Source organism: Anguilla rostrata, chromosome 9 (assembly GCF_018555375.3).
Source record: "Anguilla rostrata isolate EN2019 chromosome 9, ASM1855537v3, whole genome shotgun sequence".
Lineage (NCBI taxonomy): Eukaryota > Metazoa > Chordata > Actinopteri > Anguilliformes > Anguillidae > Anguilla > Anguilla rostrata.
Window position 1 is genome coordinate 45,341,694 of NC_057941.1, and position 17,039 is coordinate 45,358,732.

At 48.0% G+C, this 17,039-nt stretch overlaps 1 protein-coding gene across 3 annotated transcripts; it reads right to left on the reverse strand.

Moving 5' to 3' along the window:
- Positions 1-11,599: 11,599 nt before the first annotated feature.
- On the reverse strand, positions 11,600-15,952 carry LOC135263921 (frizzled-9). Of its 3 annotated transcripts, none has more exons than XM_064352406.1 (3): positions 15,478-15,952; positions 15,205-15,239; positions 11,600-14,396 (listed from the first exon to the last, which is right to left on the reverse strand). In XM_064352406.1, exon 3 carries the CDS (start codon positions 14,096-14,098, stop codon positions 12,296-12,298), a length of 1,803 nt encoding a protein of 600 aa, XP_064208476.1. In that variant the 5' UTR covers positions 14,099-14,396; positions 15,205-15,239; positions 15,478-15,952; the 3' UTR covers positions 11,600-12,295. The 3 variants fall into 3 exon arrangements, with proteins under 3 accessions (XP_064208476.1, XP_064208475.1, XP_064208474.1); XM_064352405.1 differs by having other exon boundaries at positions 14,609-15,239; XM_064352404.1 differs by having other exon boundaries at positions 14,609-15,952.
- Between the last annotated feature and the right edge of the window lie 1,087 nt (positions 15,953-17,039).

Sequence of the window (17,039 nt, forward strand, 5' to 3'; positions counted from 1 at the left end):
AGACATGGGCCCTGTTCACACGAGACGTTTTGTCCACAGCATTTTAGCTGATGTCCCTACCCGGTGTGACCATGTTTGGGTGATCCTTATTCATATGGTCATATCTTTGCCGAAGATATGGTGGTTGTTCTTCCCCCCCAAAAATGCATTTACATCCAAATGTTTTTGTTTGTAAATGCCTTATTTTATTCTTAGGCCTGTCTCATTGTTGTAGGGTCCTCTGTCAGGTTGAGAGAGCACAGACAGGCAGGTCCTCTTCTCCAAGCTGCGTTCTACTGGCCAACCCCCATTTTTTGACTCTGCAGACCACTGGACCACCAGCTGAGCTGCATAGACAGCTTTGGAACAGACAGAGTGAAGGCCTGTGATTGGTCAGAGGAGACAGGAAGAGAAGAGACCACTCCCACTGCGTGTAAAAACCCTTCCTTGCTGGGCTATGCTATGCCCAGTAAAGCTCTGCTCTGTTGGGCCTTTGGCCAGAGTCACCACTGACTGGCACCGGCAGGATTTGATACCAGACTGTGAGGAACATCCCACTACTGAAACCCACTAAATTAGCAGGACATGCCAACCGGCAGCCTCCATTTGTTTTAACATGTGACTTACGATGTAACAGGATGGGCTGCGTTACCTGGATGTCATTGTTTAGGCTGAGCCTGGCATCTGTTGTTCTGTGCGTTGGAGTCTCCATTTTTTAAAAGTTTTTCCAATGCGAGAAGCTGTTGACATTTTGAAGGTAAGTTTGGCAAAACAGTGTAAAATGGACTGCAGTGGCCAATCACAAAATTGTGAGAAGGTAAACCCTGAGTGTACTTCCTGAGACCATGAATAAAATAACCAGTGTCATGGTTGGGTGGGTAAAGTCAAGGGCCTTTGCAACTGACAAATTCCCTAAGGATTAGGTGAGAAAGACCATACACTTGTCCCAAGCATGTTCGACAGAATTGTCCACGGACTCCAAGGAATTTCCGCAATTTGTTAAATGCAGTTTGGAAGGAAATCCAGGTCATAATTCACAATCCTGCTGTCAAAAAAAAAAGATTGTCAGGATTTTACATCCATTCCTGACATTGTTGGTCTCAGATAACCATTACCAGGACTTTCTGTCTCAGACACTTTTTACAGTGACTGTTGGATTCAGACAGTCATTATGTTGACAGTCGTCTCAGACAGTCATTATCAAAGCTGTCAATATAAATTGATCATTTGTGAGACTGTCAGTATGGAAGTCTTGACTGTAACGGTCAGTCTCAAGACAGTCATTACTGAGTAACCACACTTTCTGAGCTCCATACACTTTCACTGACTATGGTCATTTTTCTCTTAATAGTCAGATGCTTTTGCTTCCCACCTCATTAAATCCTGAGTACCCTGCTGCCAGTTTAAAAAAAAACTAGTAATACAGATGTGTGTTGGGAAACCTGAATACCCCCTGCATTCAAATTCTTACGCCATTACTCCTCGTTCTGTCAGATGACCTTGGAAAATATAATTACTGCTGACTGAAAGACGCCAAGAACACAGGCCCCCACAGCCCTCACTTCCGTCTTCATTTAAAAAAAAGACCTGGCTGACTTTAATCTCCTTTATGTGCCTCTTCCTGAAAAAAAAGACCTCATCTAACAGCTAACAAACTGTCCGGTCACATCAAGAGACACTCGGTGGAGCTCGAACATCAGAAAAGTCATACCTGTCTGCCCTCCCCCCCCCCCCCCCCCCCCCAGTGCGACGCCAGTTGGCCGCACGGTTCTGAGGGAAGCAGATCTGATTGCTGGGGGGTGAACAGTCTGGAGACGGTGGGGGTTTGGGGGGGGGGCTAACAAGTTGCACGTGGCCCAACTGGGGTCTTTACAGCCAGGCCTGGATGTCTCGCCTCGCTAATGGGGACCGCGCTGCCATGGCCGCAGTGAGACGTCCTGTTTATTGGGGCCCGTTTTGCTGTAAACCGGCCCCGGCGCGGAAAAGCAGAACCCCGTCGATCGCCCCTAACGAGGCTGTTTGTTGCGTGCAGGAAGTGAGGAGTGAGGCCTAGTCCCAGAGGGGCTCTCTTGTAAAAAAAAAAAAAAGGGGCTCCCATTTTTGTTTTTGACCCCGAGCTGTGGCTCTGGGCGGGCAGCGATCCGAACGTTCCCTCGTCCCAGTCGCGTGACACCCTCCGCGGGTCTCTGGCAAGATGGCGACCCTTTAAAGGCACAGGTCCGCGCTGCAGACGGCCGGCCGGCTTCTTAGTCTGGTTTTCGTCTCCCTTGCTTGTACAAATCAGGCACAAGTCACAAAGAGCTCGCTCTCCTCCACTTCACGACATGGCATGAAACCACAATGCGGGATACAGGTAGTGTCTGGATACGACAGGCGCTCCGCGGCGCATTGTGTGTGTGGATTTAAAGTGAAGAGGAGGGGTGGGGGGGTGGCGGGGGCGTCTGTATGTGGGGGTGGGGGGGTGAGTAATACTTTCCGCACTGTCTTGGCCTGAGCGGCGTAACAAGGCACCCCTGTGTTTTCGGCGAGGCTCGATAATTAAAGTGCGTGGCTAAGTGGGGGTGGTGGGGGGGGGAGGGTGGGGAGACCTGGTGATGTTTGGCTGTTAAGAGTGTGGCCATAAAGGTTTCTCTCCCACCTGGAGAGCGCTCTCTGCACAAAGGCCCCTCTGTCCCCCCCCCCCCACCCCTCACCCCCCCAAAAACCCCAGGCCGGGACACACCAATGCTCCTTTGTTACGGATTCTTGTCCTGGAGTTTGGGTGAAGGGCTTGGGGGGGGGGGGGTTTGCTTAAATTATACACCCACTCTAAATTCCAAATAAATACATGAGGCACTCGAAACCTTCACATTACATGAACGAGTGTGTATTTTTGCTCTATAAATGCATTAGGTGTGGTTATTTTTTGAATACTACCAGGGGGCAAACAGGAAAACTCAGAATACTCGAGATCTGTAAACCGCACATTCTATATTTCAAGGACATTAAAGGGGACCCAAATAACCCGGAGAACTTATTTCTGCAAGAATCTCCCTTTGTGCATAGTGAATCACCGCACTCAGAGTCCAACAAATTCAGACCCTCCTCTAGACCCAAGGGGGGAGGGTAAATACTCCAAATAAAAAAAGCCAGGTATCCAAAACAAGTGATCCAGGAGGGCTGACAGACAAAAATGACCTGCCTGTGTATTAAGATGTTGGCTGTGATCATCACGTAAGGAGACTGGAAAGGGTCCCATGGATGCACCGTGTTCAGAAAATATTTTCTGTTTCGTGAAGGAATTGCAGTTTGTTTATCCTGCTTGAATTGACATTTTTAAACTGGGATTAATGGAATTAGCATCATAATTAGAACAGCTTGCTGCTGTCTGATATTTCTCCCAGACATTGTTTCCTTTCAGCCCTTGTAGCAAATCATACGTTGATAAATAACAGATTATTTTCTCAGAAACGTTAACAGACGCTTTCGATTTTAACCGACACGTTTTTGCCACTGTTAGCCGCGTGGTCTCCCACGAACAGCACTGTGACGGAGACCTCTACTGTAACCACATTTCCACATCCCTGCCAATTAAAAAGAGAAATCACCAAAGCAAACACTACCTGTGATTCTGGGCTTTTCTTTTTAGTGCACGGCTTTGACTGTCATGACTAAAACCTAGTGTTTTTTTTTCATTCTATTTTTCACAAAACAAAAAAAAAAAACAAAAAACAAAATAATGAGCATCCTTTAATGGATGTATACTTCAAACCAACAAAGGAAAAAAGGGTGCGTTCCATCAAAGGAGCCAAACTCTCCACGGTCCCAGGGGAAATCAGACGGAGAGAGAGAGAGTTTGTAGTGTCTGGTTGAAAGCAACAGCCTATGGGGTAACCCTTTGATACTCAAGCGTGAGATGAGGAATTTGGGGACGGGGAGGAGCGGCGTGACAGCGGCGCATCACCCGCACCGGGATCATCCCACGGTGCACCTGGCGTCCCCCCCCCCCCTCGCCTCCCCACCGAAGTAGTGGCGGGAGACGGCTGTCAATCAAGGCGCCTGCCGCTGACACGCCACGCGCCTAACCTCGGCTCCAGACGACGGCGCAAAAACAAAATGTTTACTCTTTGAAGGCAGACGAGTGACAAAAGTCGCGAGGGCGCGGGTGCGGGCGCCGCGGAACTGAGGACGAACGCGGCGCTGCGGAGAACGGGCGCAGAAAGCGTTCGGGAGGAGGGAGGGAGGGAGGGAGGATGGGGTTTGGGGGGGGGGGCTAATAGCATCGCTGTCTCGCGCTACTTTGTGCTTTCAGAAGTCTTTAAAAGCAGGTCATGAATGCTGCATCGTTTTCTCCCCCCCCCCCCCACCCCCGTCTTCAGTGCATCACTCCCTCTGGATGGGCTTTGTTATCTGCGTGCAGAGCGGAGAGCTGCCTAGCAACCGAATCAAAATGGCAGCTCGAAAGGGGGGCAACGCTCGCAAACATCTGACCTACATAATCTGGAGCCTTTGATCGCTCAGTCTGTTTAAGTGATGGGAGGGAGACGGTGGGGTGGGGCGGGGTGGGGTGGAGGGGCGGGGGGGGTTGTCACTTTCCCTGGTTTGGTTGCTCTGCAGTGACTCTCTCTCAAGTACGACATTCTTTTCAATTAAAAATGTCGCCCGCAAATCCGACTTTTAATCATCGGGGCCACAATGCGGCAGAGCCGACTCTGCCATTGAAGCGGGCTCGCGATTCAGCCACGCTCATTCAAAGGAGCCTTTTTAATGGCCGCAGAATTTGCTCAGAAACGGTGACTTCATTGGGGACCCCACATCAAAGCCTCGATTGATCTGAAAGGCTCCCCCGGCCGCGGCGTGACTTATTCCTCCTGTTAGCGCGCGGCCCGCGACTGAACCAAAGCCATGTTTTTAAAGAACATTTTCCTTCAAAAACTCGCAGTTTATTGATGGGGAAGCGATTATGCAAGGTTTTGTCTATGAGGGAAAATTTGTGACGGTTCGTCCTGGCAAAGGAACCATAACGTACCCCCTTTTCCGTGCCTAAAATGGGCTATAAGGTAGACAAAGCTTCTGGTGTAATGTAATAAGGATATTTCAGTCAGTAGAATGCATGATTTAGAAAAGTATTCTGCCTGATGAGATTAAGGTGGACAAGAGACTCTTGGCTGCATTAATTTTAGGCCTTTGACTGGAATCAGCCGCAAATATGACGGTGTTGCTCAGGTAAAGATGCAGGCGAAGGGTGTTGTACGCAAGCTCGCAACGTTGAAAAACATTCTGAGACTGAGCTACCTGTCTTTTCTGGATGTGCGGCACGTCCTATAATCAAAATGGTTGCCTTCAAGGTGCACTGTGTCCTTTTGACAAGCCAACGACTTGCAGATTGAGTCTTTTCCCCTGCTGGGCTCAGTCCCTTTGCTTCATTAAGGGGTTTTCAAACTGCTTCTCAATGGCAGCCTTGTTCTGAGGGTACGACAGGGGCTTCATTGACATTTTGAGTAAAACTGGTGTTTCCTTCTATTTATTTTTCCTTTTGCTGAAAATAATTTCAAAGGAGAGATTTATGGGATAAACTGAAGAAACACTATAAACCGTTGTACACAGTCTATATCCAATTTACAATTTAGTTAGCTGGCACATGCTGCTAGCCAAGCTTAAATGGCAATTTATAACCAGCTTTAGTGAATTTAACATGACAAGCAAATTTACAATCAAATAAGTGCCACAGAACTTCACATTTTATGCCTCAATATCCACAAGACATCTATTATTCTCGAGACCTGCCCACTAGCCACTGTCTGCCGGACCCTACTGTTATACAGTTAAGGGTCAAGGCAAAACAGACAGAGTGTTTGTCGCTACAATTGTGTGTTCTAGCATAAGGGTATTGCTTGACTACGTGTCTGTTTGCACATGTGCGTGTATGTGCATGCATGTGTATGTGTGTGTGAGCGTGTGTGTGTGTGGGTGTGTATGTATCTGTTTGCACGTGTGTGTATATGTATGTGTTCGTGTGAGTTTGCACGTGTGTGTATATGTTTGTGTTTGTGTGAGTATGTGTGTGTGTGTGTGTGTGTGATGTGTGTTGTGTGTGTGTGTGTGTGAGCGTGCGTGTGTATGTGTGTGTATATGTGTGTGTGTGTGTGCGCGTGTCTATGTTTGAGTGTGTGTGTGTATGTGTGTGTGTGTGTCCATGTCTATGTTTGAGTGTGTGTGTGTGTATGTGTGTGTGTGTCTATGTTTGAGTGTGTGTGTGTGTGTGCGTGTCTATGTTTGAGTGTGTGTGTGTATGTGTGTGTGTGTGTGTACTACGTGCTGCGGGCACACTGGTGGCAGGCTATGCGGAATGCCAGCAGGTGGGGCAGGGCAGCGCGGATTACACACTACGTTTGGTGCGGAGCCACTTTGTTGGGAGAAGGGGGGGGGGGGGACCTCTTTTGGGCCTGCAGCTTTTCAATGGGCCTTTTTCAATGGGGCTCATTTCCACATCAAAACAGCCCGGGAAAGGGATAGCGCCCGGGGGCGGGGAGTAATGAGGGACGAGTTTTCCCCCCCCACCCCTTCTCCAGCTTTCTCCCTTTTTTTTGGGCTTTTTTGTTTAAAGAGAGGGGGGGAAAAGAAAGGCCCTGATGCCATAATGATCTCCTTTAATCAAACGCACGGACGGACACAGACAGACAGACAGACACACAGACGGAGGCCCGTTCCCATCAGCCACCAGACAGTTCCACAGATGAGATACCTTGTCAGCACTCTATCTCTCCAGACTGTCGCGGAGTCACTTTCAGGACCTGCTGCTCAAGCTAAGAGCATTTCACAGATACAAGGAGCCCCTGTAGAAGACAACTGAGTTACAGCCTTTGTGTTGAGGGTCCATGCAACCAACGGGCTTCTTTATAACAAAGCATTCAGCTGTTTATCCACCTCTTCTGCGGAAGGTTCCGTATGAGCAAAGGGCCTTATTTTGAGCGGCGTAAACTGCCACATCCGAGTCCGTCCTGGCAGAATTAGTGATTCATGCTCGACAGCTCGTCGCTATCTATTTCTGCTGCAATAAAACAGGGGAGACGTCATTAGCAAGAGCGAGCCTGAGATGACTTTATACCGGAGGGGGCTGATGGGGGGGGGGGGGGGGGGGGCGAAGGGGGGCTGTGGAGGGAGCAACTTGTACTCCTCGTGTTCCAGGTCGGCCCCCAAGATGGCTTACGCCACGTAGTCTCTCAATCAGTCCTTCACCGTGAGCATGACATAGACATCCCCACACTGGGCATGGCTGGAGTCCTGGCTGTGCAGCCAGTAGTTTGGAGAAGAACTACAGAACTACACACACATGCCCTGAACTGGACTCCCAGCTTCAGTTTGGTTTCTGCAGTTTAAAAAAGCCTTTCCCTCTGAAATAGAATCCGAAATTGACCAGGGAGTACATTCCAGATTATTCTGTCATTTCTTGTACCGCTTTCCCTAAAATATATACATGTAGACTTACTGAGGTTTCCATCTCCCTGAGCCCACAGAATGCTTTCTTAGTGTTCACGTTTCGATAAATGTTCTATTTTATACTTAGCAGTGTTCACGTTTCAATAGATTTTCGATTTTACCTTTACAGTTCCAGCTAGTCAGTAGTCTGAAGGCTGAACAGGTTGTTTTTCTCCTTTTCTCCTTTGGTTTTTGGGAACCCTGTTTTTTTTATAGCGGTTGTGTAAGCGTGTCTCTGGTGTGCAAACGTGAAAGCAAGCGTGTGTCCATGGCGCTTTATTGTGACTGGTGCGTGAGGTGGATACACCACCAGCGTCAAAGCCCCAGGCTCCAAAACAAAACGTTTCCTTTCGATGGTTCAGTGTTACGGCCCTTACCAGGCCAAAGACTTTAGCCCTGCCAGGCAATAATAGTCCAATGGCTGCACGGAAGAATCTGTTGGAAAGAGGTGGTGGTGGTGGGGGGGAGGGGGGGTTAGGCTACAGCGGGAAAGAACATATTGTAGATGCACAGGCATGACTTTGGGCAGGAGCACAGCCGGCTGGCGCACACAGAGCGCAGTCTTAAAACCAGCTGACAGAATTACAGCAGCCTTTAAGCCCTCCCAGAAAAAAACAAAACAAAAAAAACACAGGGTGTGAAAAGGAACGGGATTGGCCGAAAGAGGCAGACGTGTTTTTAGCAGTGGGTATCCAAAACGGGAATTACAGTTATGGTATTCCATTCGCTGCAGGAGTTCCTGGCGTTGCAGCTTCATGAAGGTTTATAGTTTTACACGACATAACTTTTATAGGACATTCATTTGTCTAATTTATATGGAAACAAATACACAGTAATATATTACCATTCAAAATGATTAAAAGACATGCAATAGTCCCATAGGGCTAATTTGTGACTCTGTTACTCCTTTTTCTCATGTACCATAGAAATCTGTCGTTCTAGGTCAAGCGCTAAGCATAACAAAACACATCATTCTAAAGGCCTGAATGTCAGCGATCAGAACCACTGTTACATCATTCGACAAGTCGAAAATGAGCCCAATTTCAGCGGCGACGAGCCAGGACGTGGACTCGAAACGGCCTCGCACAGAAAGGTTTTTGTTCGGGCGCACGTTAGCTAATGTTTCACGTGTAAGCCCTCCGCTTTTGAAGGCCCACGCATCTGACAGAGGGAGGGCTCATGCAATTCGCAGGCAGAACGAAAATAAAGAGGAAGGAATTCCAGTTAAGTGCTGATGTCACAAGGGAAACTGTGACCAGCCCTGTCAATCACACGGCACAAGCGCCGCGACATAACTGTAGGTGGGGCCCTCGCACATAACGGAAAATGACCTCCTGGACCCTTCCTGGTTCTCCTGCAGTGTCGTGCCCTTGAAGCCGCGAAGCAAAATAACACCGCAACGTGTAAAAATAGAACAAAATGTTTGCGTTTCCCCGATTAGCGCGCGCACGCACCAGATACCACCGCTTCAGACCCACGTGAACACGATGCCATCACGGAGGATCAACAGCAATGCCTGCCACTCTCCATTTTACCCAGTTTGACAACTGAAAATTTGTTTATTAAGCGATTTCTATCAACTGCCCCACTTTAAACAATGTCCATGGCATTGCTTTTAATAACGGCAACAGACCAGAGGGTGAACTACAAGCAGAAAGGATGCTTAAAAACAAGCTCCTTCTTCCAAAATGCCTTTAGAAGTATTCGCTTTATTTCAAATGCATCTTCTGTTTTCAAAATTTTCCTTTTGACACCCAGAGGAGATTTGACACAGATAGATGCCTGAACTCTTCCCTCACTTCCTTTTGGACCTGCTTTTGGGACTTTATTAGCAATAGTAATTGCACAACTCTCATTCCCCCCCCCCCCCCGGTAATCCAAGCAGTCTATTAATTTCCTGTTAAGGGGCTATCGCTTGTCCACCACCCAGCTGCGCAAGGACAGACAGTCCTGTTTCACACATACCACCTTGAATACCTACATTCTCCTGTGAGTTCTCTGCCCTGTTGGAGCTTTTAAGTAAATGCAGACGTGTCATAAACTAAACCCCCTGGACTCTAAGCTGCCTAAAATGTCATAAAAATGAAGCTGGAAGTAATTAGTTACAATGCCATTAATGAATTTGTAGTATTTAAACACAAGGAATAGAGAGGAGGATATATGGGACTTCTGCCCATCTCTCCCCATTAACTGAACTTTAGTTTTAGAACCAAAACCTATCAAAAAACAAGCAAAGGAAATATTTCCCATTTTCTACTGAACACTGTTGCTTTGTTAATGTACTGTTTGCATTTGAAGCAAATAGACTTATGATAAAATGTGTTTAAATTGATGTGGAAATACAGTATTTAATAAGGTCAATGTAAGAAATTAGTCAATCTTATCCTGTGCTATGATTATTATTATAATTGCTGATGTTGTTAAGTGTTTTAAGAATTGGACTCATTTAGTTTATACGTTGCCCACAGTATCAATTTAAGACCGTGTAAAAAGAGAATCTGGCTGGCTGGGCCTACTCTCATTAACCTTTACAAAACTACAGAGGAACACAAATTGCTAGTCAAATGTAAAACAACAAAAAAAAAAACAAAGCAACACAATTTCAACAAAAAACTCAAGCGCACACCACCAGCCAGGGGTCCCAAAAATTCAACCCGGCCCAGAAAACGAGCCTTTCTAAAAAAGTGCCTCTGTATCAGGCACTTCAAAGCGAGCGGGGTGGGGTAAGCAGGGAGGCGGCACAAAGGATGGATCAGGGGAGGATTAGGCAACAAATTAATAATATATGTTGCAAGGAGAGCCCTCCGCTCTTTAAGATGTAGCTGCTGCATCGCCGAGGGGGAATTAACCCGGGCTATTGTCTGTCGCTCTTTTTTATTTTTTTTTCCCTCCCCCCCGTCAGCCTCTCAGTCCGGGAATGCCGCTGAGAAGCGCTTTTGACTAAATCCCCCCCACCCCCCACCCACCCCCCGCAATTACCGCGGCAACGCCTGGGAAGAGCGGAGACGCGGACCCGGGACCCTCCTCCGGAGTGGCGGGACGGTCGCGGCTCGCGTCGGTGCGAAACGCGCAAACAAACCAGGGCAAACTGAACCCGGTCAACGTGCCGGGGGCCTTCAGGGGCAAAGCGGGGGGACAAAGGTTAGGAGACGGACGTCACGAAAACTGGGCAGGCTACAAGCCAGACAAGTTTTTTTTTTTGGCCACCGCATGAGTATAATTAGTTTATATGAACTGTCCGGTCAATGGTGGTTGGAGTCTCATTGCTGTAGCTTTCATCTGTACTTCAAATCAAACAGAACAATGATACTAATACATGAAATCTAAGCATACTGTAGATTTGATCCCACAAGACGAGCTTCATTTGCTTGCCTACAAAATCTGCCACGCTAAAATAGGTTAGCTAAAGTAATGAGCCAAGTTCTGCCTGAATAACTGACTGCTTTACATGCACAGATAGCACCCCGAAGTCAACGAAACAGCTTTGTTCTTTTTCATTCTTTTTGTGAGGCTCAATTTGTCTACTTAGACAGCTTTGTCTGGGAGGGGGAAAAAGTCAAATTCAGATCGTAGCCAATTACCAAAATAAAGTTCTAGTTCACGGCCCCTAGCTTAGTTTCCATTCGACTGACGGGACAGACACCTGTGATTTACTTCATTTCAAATCTACAGTGAAATTGTATTAAATGACATAAAATAATATGATATTTAGACGTAAAGTAAATGTGCCACTGTGGATGTGCCACTGTTTAACCAAATCCAATCAGTTCACGCAATTACCCCAGACCACAAACTGTGACCTCTGACAGAAGCAGGGCTTGTAAGGAAGACTTTATACGGGCACCACCATGTAAATGGCAAAGAAAGTTAAAAGGACTGGTTGCAGCTCTCAATGTAAGCTTTCTCAAAACACTCTAAAGCACATATATCTGCGCACACCTGACAGAAATGAAACTTGTTTACCAGCCCACTCACTTCCACCAAACAGAGGACACACAGATATGCTCTCCTGCGAACAAGAAGGTTCTCTTAATGACAGAGCGATGAATAAGGTTTTAGGTGCCTGACACATACTTTGAAAAACAAATAGAGGTATACCCTAAACAGCACTAATAGTTGTGGGGGCCCACAAACTCAATAATGAAGAAAGTAAAGCCAGGAATGAAAATATATAAATGTGTTTTATTACTATTTTGACTTTTTGAACAGTATGGGTACACATCCAGTCCCTTTAGTCCAAGGCACTACTCTCCCTCAGTTCCTGTATTCTTTTGTTAAGGCTTTAACTATACTGGCTTATGTACAATACACAGGAACTTACAAAACACCATAGACGACTGCAATTAAATACTCCGTAAAATAAATAACTCTTTACACTATTAGAAAATAAGAAAATACACCCAATTTTTTTTACATCCATGCAAGTCCATGTTCCGTTGAAACTGCGTTTAATTAGTCCACAAATGGTGTGTGTGTGTGTGTGTGTGTGTGCATGTGTGTGTGGCAGAAATGATAATGTTTGGTTTAAATTCATACTGCATGCTGTTACTGGGAATCTCATCCCTCTTATTTTGTGAATGTTGTTTGTGCGTACGTCTGTGTGTGTTCCAGGGTCAGGCTGTGGGAAAGGCGTTATCTCGCAGCCTGCAAAACAGATGATAAAAAAGCGTTTGCCCTAAAATCAGCACGAAATAAAGGCAGCAGTCGCCAGGCTTCGCTACCGAACGCGTCGCGTGTAGTCCAAACCTGTCCGAGTTGCTCTCGGGGAGATAAGTCACTGTCCCCCCCCCCCCGCCCCCCCCACCTTCCCTTTGGGCTCCGTCCGAGGAACACTCCCGATAGCGCCTGGTTCCAGTTCTCAGACGTGCGTGGGGGTGTCTAAATAGGGGTCCGTTTTGGTCATGTGGAGCACCACCGCCGGGGCCTTGTAGTGGCAGTGGTTGCTGCCGCAGCTGACGCCGTTGCAGGGCTTCCTGCTAGTCCTGACCGCCAGCTTCCTGTTGCACAGGCCCTGCCAGGTCTGCAGGGTCTTGGAGCTCCAGACCCACACCCCGCTGGTGATGCCCACCACCAGGGACATGAAGATCTTGAGCATGAAGACGGCCACCGTGGGCACGGAGGCCTCCAGCGAGCAGTCCTCGTTCCGCCGCCCGGGCAGGGTGGCGCACTTGCCCTCCAGCGCCCGGAACTTCCAGTAGTCCATGTTGAGGCGCTCGTAGAAGTAGCAGATGATCACGCAGGTGGCCGGCACGGTGTAGAGGATGGAGAAGACGCCGATCTTCACCATGAGCTTCTCCAGCTTCTCCGTGTTGGTGCCGCCCGTCTTCATGATCTTGCGGATGTGGAAGAGCGCCACGAAGCCCGTCAGGATGAAGGAGGTGCCGATGACCAGGTAGCAGGAGAGCGGGATGAGGACGAAGCCCGTCAGGGCGTTGACGTCCATGCTGCCCACGTAGCACAGCCCCGTCAGCTCGTCGCCCGCCACCTTCCTCATGGTGAGGATGACGATGGTCTTCATGGCGGGGATGCCCCAGGCCGCCATGTGGAAGTAGCTGCTGTGCGCCTCGATGGCCTCGTGGCCCCACTTCCTGCCCGCCGCCAGGAACCAGGTGAGCGTGAGGATGACCCACCAGATGGAGCTGGCCATGCCGAAGTAGTAGAGGATGAGGAAGACGATGGTGCAGCCCGTGCTCTCCAGGCCCTCCTGGATGATGTAGAGCTCGCCGTTCTCGCGGTCGCAGGCGATGTTCTCGGCGCCCGCCACCGAGCGGATGATGAAGGCCACCGAGTAGACGTTGTAGCACATGGAGAGGAAGATGATGGGCCGCTCGGGGTACTGGAAGCGGTGGGGGTCCAGGAGGAAGGTCAGCACGGTGAAGGCGGTGGAGACGAAGCAGAGCGTGGACCAGACCGCCATCCAGACGAAGGCGAAGTCCTTGTCCTGGCGGGACCAGAAGACATCCACGACAGAGGAGCAGCGGGGGGCGCAGGACTGGCTCTTCTCCACGTACTGGAACTTCTCCGGGTTGTCGCAGGACCCCAGGCTGCCCGCGGCGCGCCCGCCGCCGGCGCCCGGCTGCCTGGCCCGGGGGGGCACCGGCAGCATGCCCTCGCCCTTCTTGGTCTCGGTCTTGGTGTCGTTCTCGGGCGCCTCCATGCACAGGGCGTTGGGGTCGTTCTTGGTGGGCAGCCGGGAGCAGTCGAGCGAGTCGGGCCAGCCGAAGCTGAACTTCTCCATGATGGGCGAGCACTTCTGCCGCGCCTGCTCGCACATGGGCCGGCAGGCCGGGATGGTGTTGGACACCTTGTCGGTGCACATGGGCGCGTACAGCGAGCAGAGGAAGAAGCGCAGGTGGACGTCGCAGCCGTACTCCACCAGCGGCGCGAACTCGTTCAGCTTGATGCTGGCCTCCGCCTGGGTCTCGTGCTTCATGAAGTTGGGCATCCGCGTCACGTTGTAGCCGATGTCCTGGCACATGGGGATGGTGATGGGCTCGCACTTCGCCTGAATGCCCAGCTCGGCGTCGTAAGCCGCGATGTCCAAGCTGGAGCCGGCGATCATCAGCTGACACCACAGGGAAATCGCAATCTTCAAATGAAAGGCTTCCATGTTGATCTTAAAACAATGAAAATTATGGAAGCAAGGGAAAAAAATCCACATGAATCTGTTTAATTAAAAAAATATATATATAGAGATTTATATATGAAGACGATTCAGAGCATTTACTCCAGACCGATGTGTACTTTCCCAGATGAAGGAGATCAGTGTCCAGTTTGTCTTCAGCTCAAAACGAGGTTGCTCATCCGTATGGTCCAAAATACGCAAATTATGAAAAACACAACTAATAAAATAGTCCCCGGGAAAGTCATTCAATAATTCCCCTCTTGAAATAGACCTTCGAACTCCTCCGAAAAAACTGCTATTTTTCTTGGATACCAAGTTCGAAATACGGTATTAGCTGTAGGGAAATGGAAAGGAAATGCATTTGTAATTATTTGAAAAACAATTCAAATTAGAGATGCTACGCTCATCTGCGATGTTTAATAATTTCGCTACTTTAAAAATATGCAGATATTAAATGCTAGTGTTAAAACAACTAATAGCCAACCGGTTGCGAGCATAATACCATGTCTGAACACAGCTAGATCTACCGTTATTTACAGTCATTACCTTCGATGTTGTCATTAATTTCCGGGCATGGATGTGATCGGTTGTTCGACGGTGGAATTAATTGTGTTTCAAGATAATTATTTGAGTGCTATAACAGCTATATTTAGCCGTTTAAAAGAAAGCAGCGTTGTTTGGCTTCGCCCAACACTCCCACCTTCCATCGCATATGAGCCTAAACTTTCTCTTCTCCCCTCTCTGACTCCACTCAAATGGGGGTGGGAATTGGGTGACGAAGGAGTCTTGCCCCGCCTTGAACACACTGAAATAGGCGTTTTTACATACAGTTTCTCCTCCCCAATGTGCTTCCATGAAGCATGGATACACGTAAGGGACCATCTACATTTTGCTGAGAGCTGTGAACTTTACTAGTTTGCCAAATTCCCCCTCCTCCGGACCTTGTTGCGTTTGGAACCGAGCGACGAATGTAATGAAAGAGCGGATATTGCTCCTTGTTAAAAAAAATGTATTAAACACATTCCGAGAGCTGGCTTAAAATGAGTTCTGGCGCACGTGCTAAACACACTCTGGAGAACGAAACGATGCCACAGTTACATGTTTACTGGCCGGCTGTCACGAATGCAGGCAGATAGGCTTACCCATAGCCACTTCGGAGCATTAAAAAATGACTCGCCTGCAAAAAAGAAAAAATAACACAACGTTAAAAAACCCGCTTTTGTCGGTTGCAAAAATGCTTCAATCTTGAATTGTCATGTCATCTGATACGCATATCCCTTCTCTTGTTGTCAGTGATGTTTTCAGTATTCAATGTAAGGTAAAAAACAAAGTTCCGCAGGTTAAATTTCAAGACTAAATAATGGCATAGCCTGTGTGTTAAACAAACGATGGGTTCAGGAAAATAACTACTCTACCAGACCACAACCTCTCCCTTTTGATATACGTTCAGTCGATAACGAAGATAGGAATCTCTGCAAATACAAAGAGCGTGTATTAGCATTCCAATTCATCAAAGCTACGCAGCAGCTGGTGCGCGCTGGCTCAACTTATCTTTCAAACAGTCTTTAAGAACGCAATGGGCTACTCAGCGAAGTCCAACATATTGTAGGCACAGTCGCACACTGTTAGCAACTGCTATTTGCATCACATTTCCAAGGATACATTTTCCCATTCTATAAAATTAACAGTGCTATGCCATTATTTTGACCTCACTCACAAACACGTGCATGCGCGTGCGCGTTAACAACTGCCAAATAGTTTTCCCCTGACAAGGTTATATTCGCACTGTTGCATTTAACTCGGCAACATTTTAGCAAGTGTCTAGCTTTGATTAAAAAAACGTGTCCAGCTTTGATACACAGAACCGAAGCATTGTACTGTGGAAGAATAAAGGAGAAAGACTATTGTTCCCATCTAGTGGGCACACTTAGTATAACAGCTTTCACGCCCAGAGCATTTCTGGGTCTTCTGATTATACGCACCGGATACCTCACTTTAATATAACAGAAATATAAAAACGGGGAAGTATTTTTATTTGCTAAACTGTAAATCAGTGTGCTTTTGTGCGCGCGTGTCTAAAATAGGCGGTGAGGAAATAAAGCTTTTGAATGACATTTCTAACGACAGCTGTCACGGTTACAATAAGCTCAGTCCAAGGGGTTTCCATACAGAGCAACTTGCACTAGAAAACTTGTATTGTAAAGGCTTTCTACGTGTAAGTAACAATTTTGAAATTTTATTATACGTTATAAAATTGTTAAAGCATTCTGGACACACACACACACACAACACGCACACACACACAAATAAAATTTTGTCACCATTTAATAAAATTGTTTATACGACTGCATTTTTTCTCTTGTGCTTTGGCATTTCACAGACACTTGCTTTCCAGCATTTTCTCCGTGGAGAGGAATAGCAAGGGACTGGATGTTTTAAGCACCCTTAAAATAGAACCACCCCCTCACCTAGGGAACAGATATTACTCTCTTTGGGGTGGATTTTTTATGTATACATGCCGTTCCCATACTGACACCCCAATCCCCCCCCCCCTTCCTTTTTGTCCAGAATGTACATCCACTCCAGCTGAAGAACTCTGCACAAAGACAGAGTGAGGTGGGGATTAACTCCCACTTAAAAGGTGTGTCTCCTGTCATGAGAGAACGTGGGACGGAATGGGACGGGACGGGACGGGAAGGGGGGGGGGGAGGTTTGCATCAGTGCTGCTGGGGTCATAGCTGCCGTTCAGTATCTCCATCTGCACCTTCCGCCGTACCCCTCTTCGTCCCTTCCTCCCTCGATCCCTCATCCATCCATCGCTCCCACCAGCCCCCGCTCCAGACAACGCTCATTCAGTGATGTGTTATCCACACGAACGCCTCTCCGCCCCCCCCCCATGCATGCCTGTGTCCCCAGGTCTACAAGAGCCCCGGAGCAGATTTATGTTGACCCGTGTTGGTTTTGTGCGGGGGCCGGG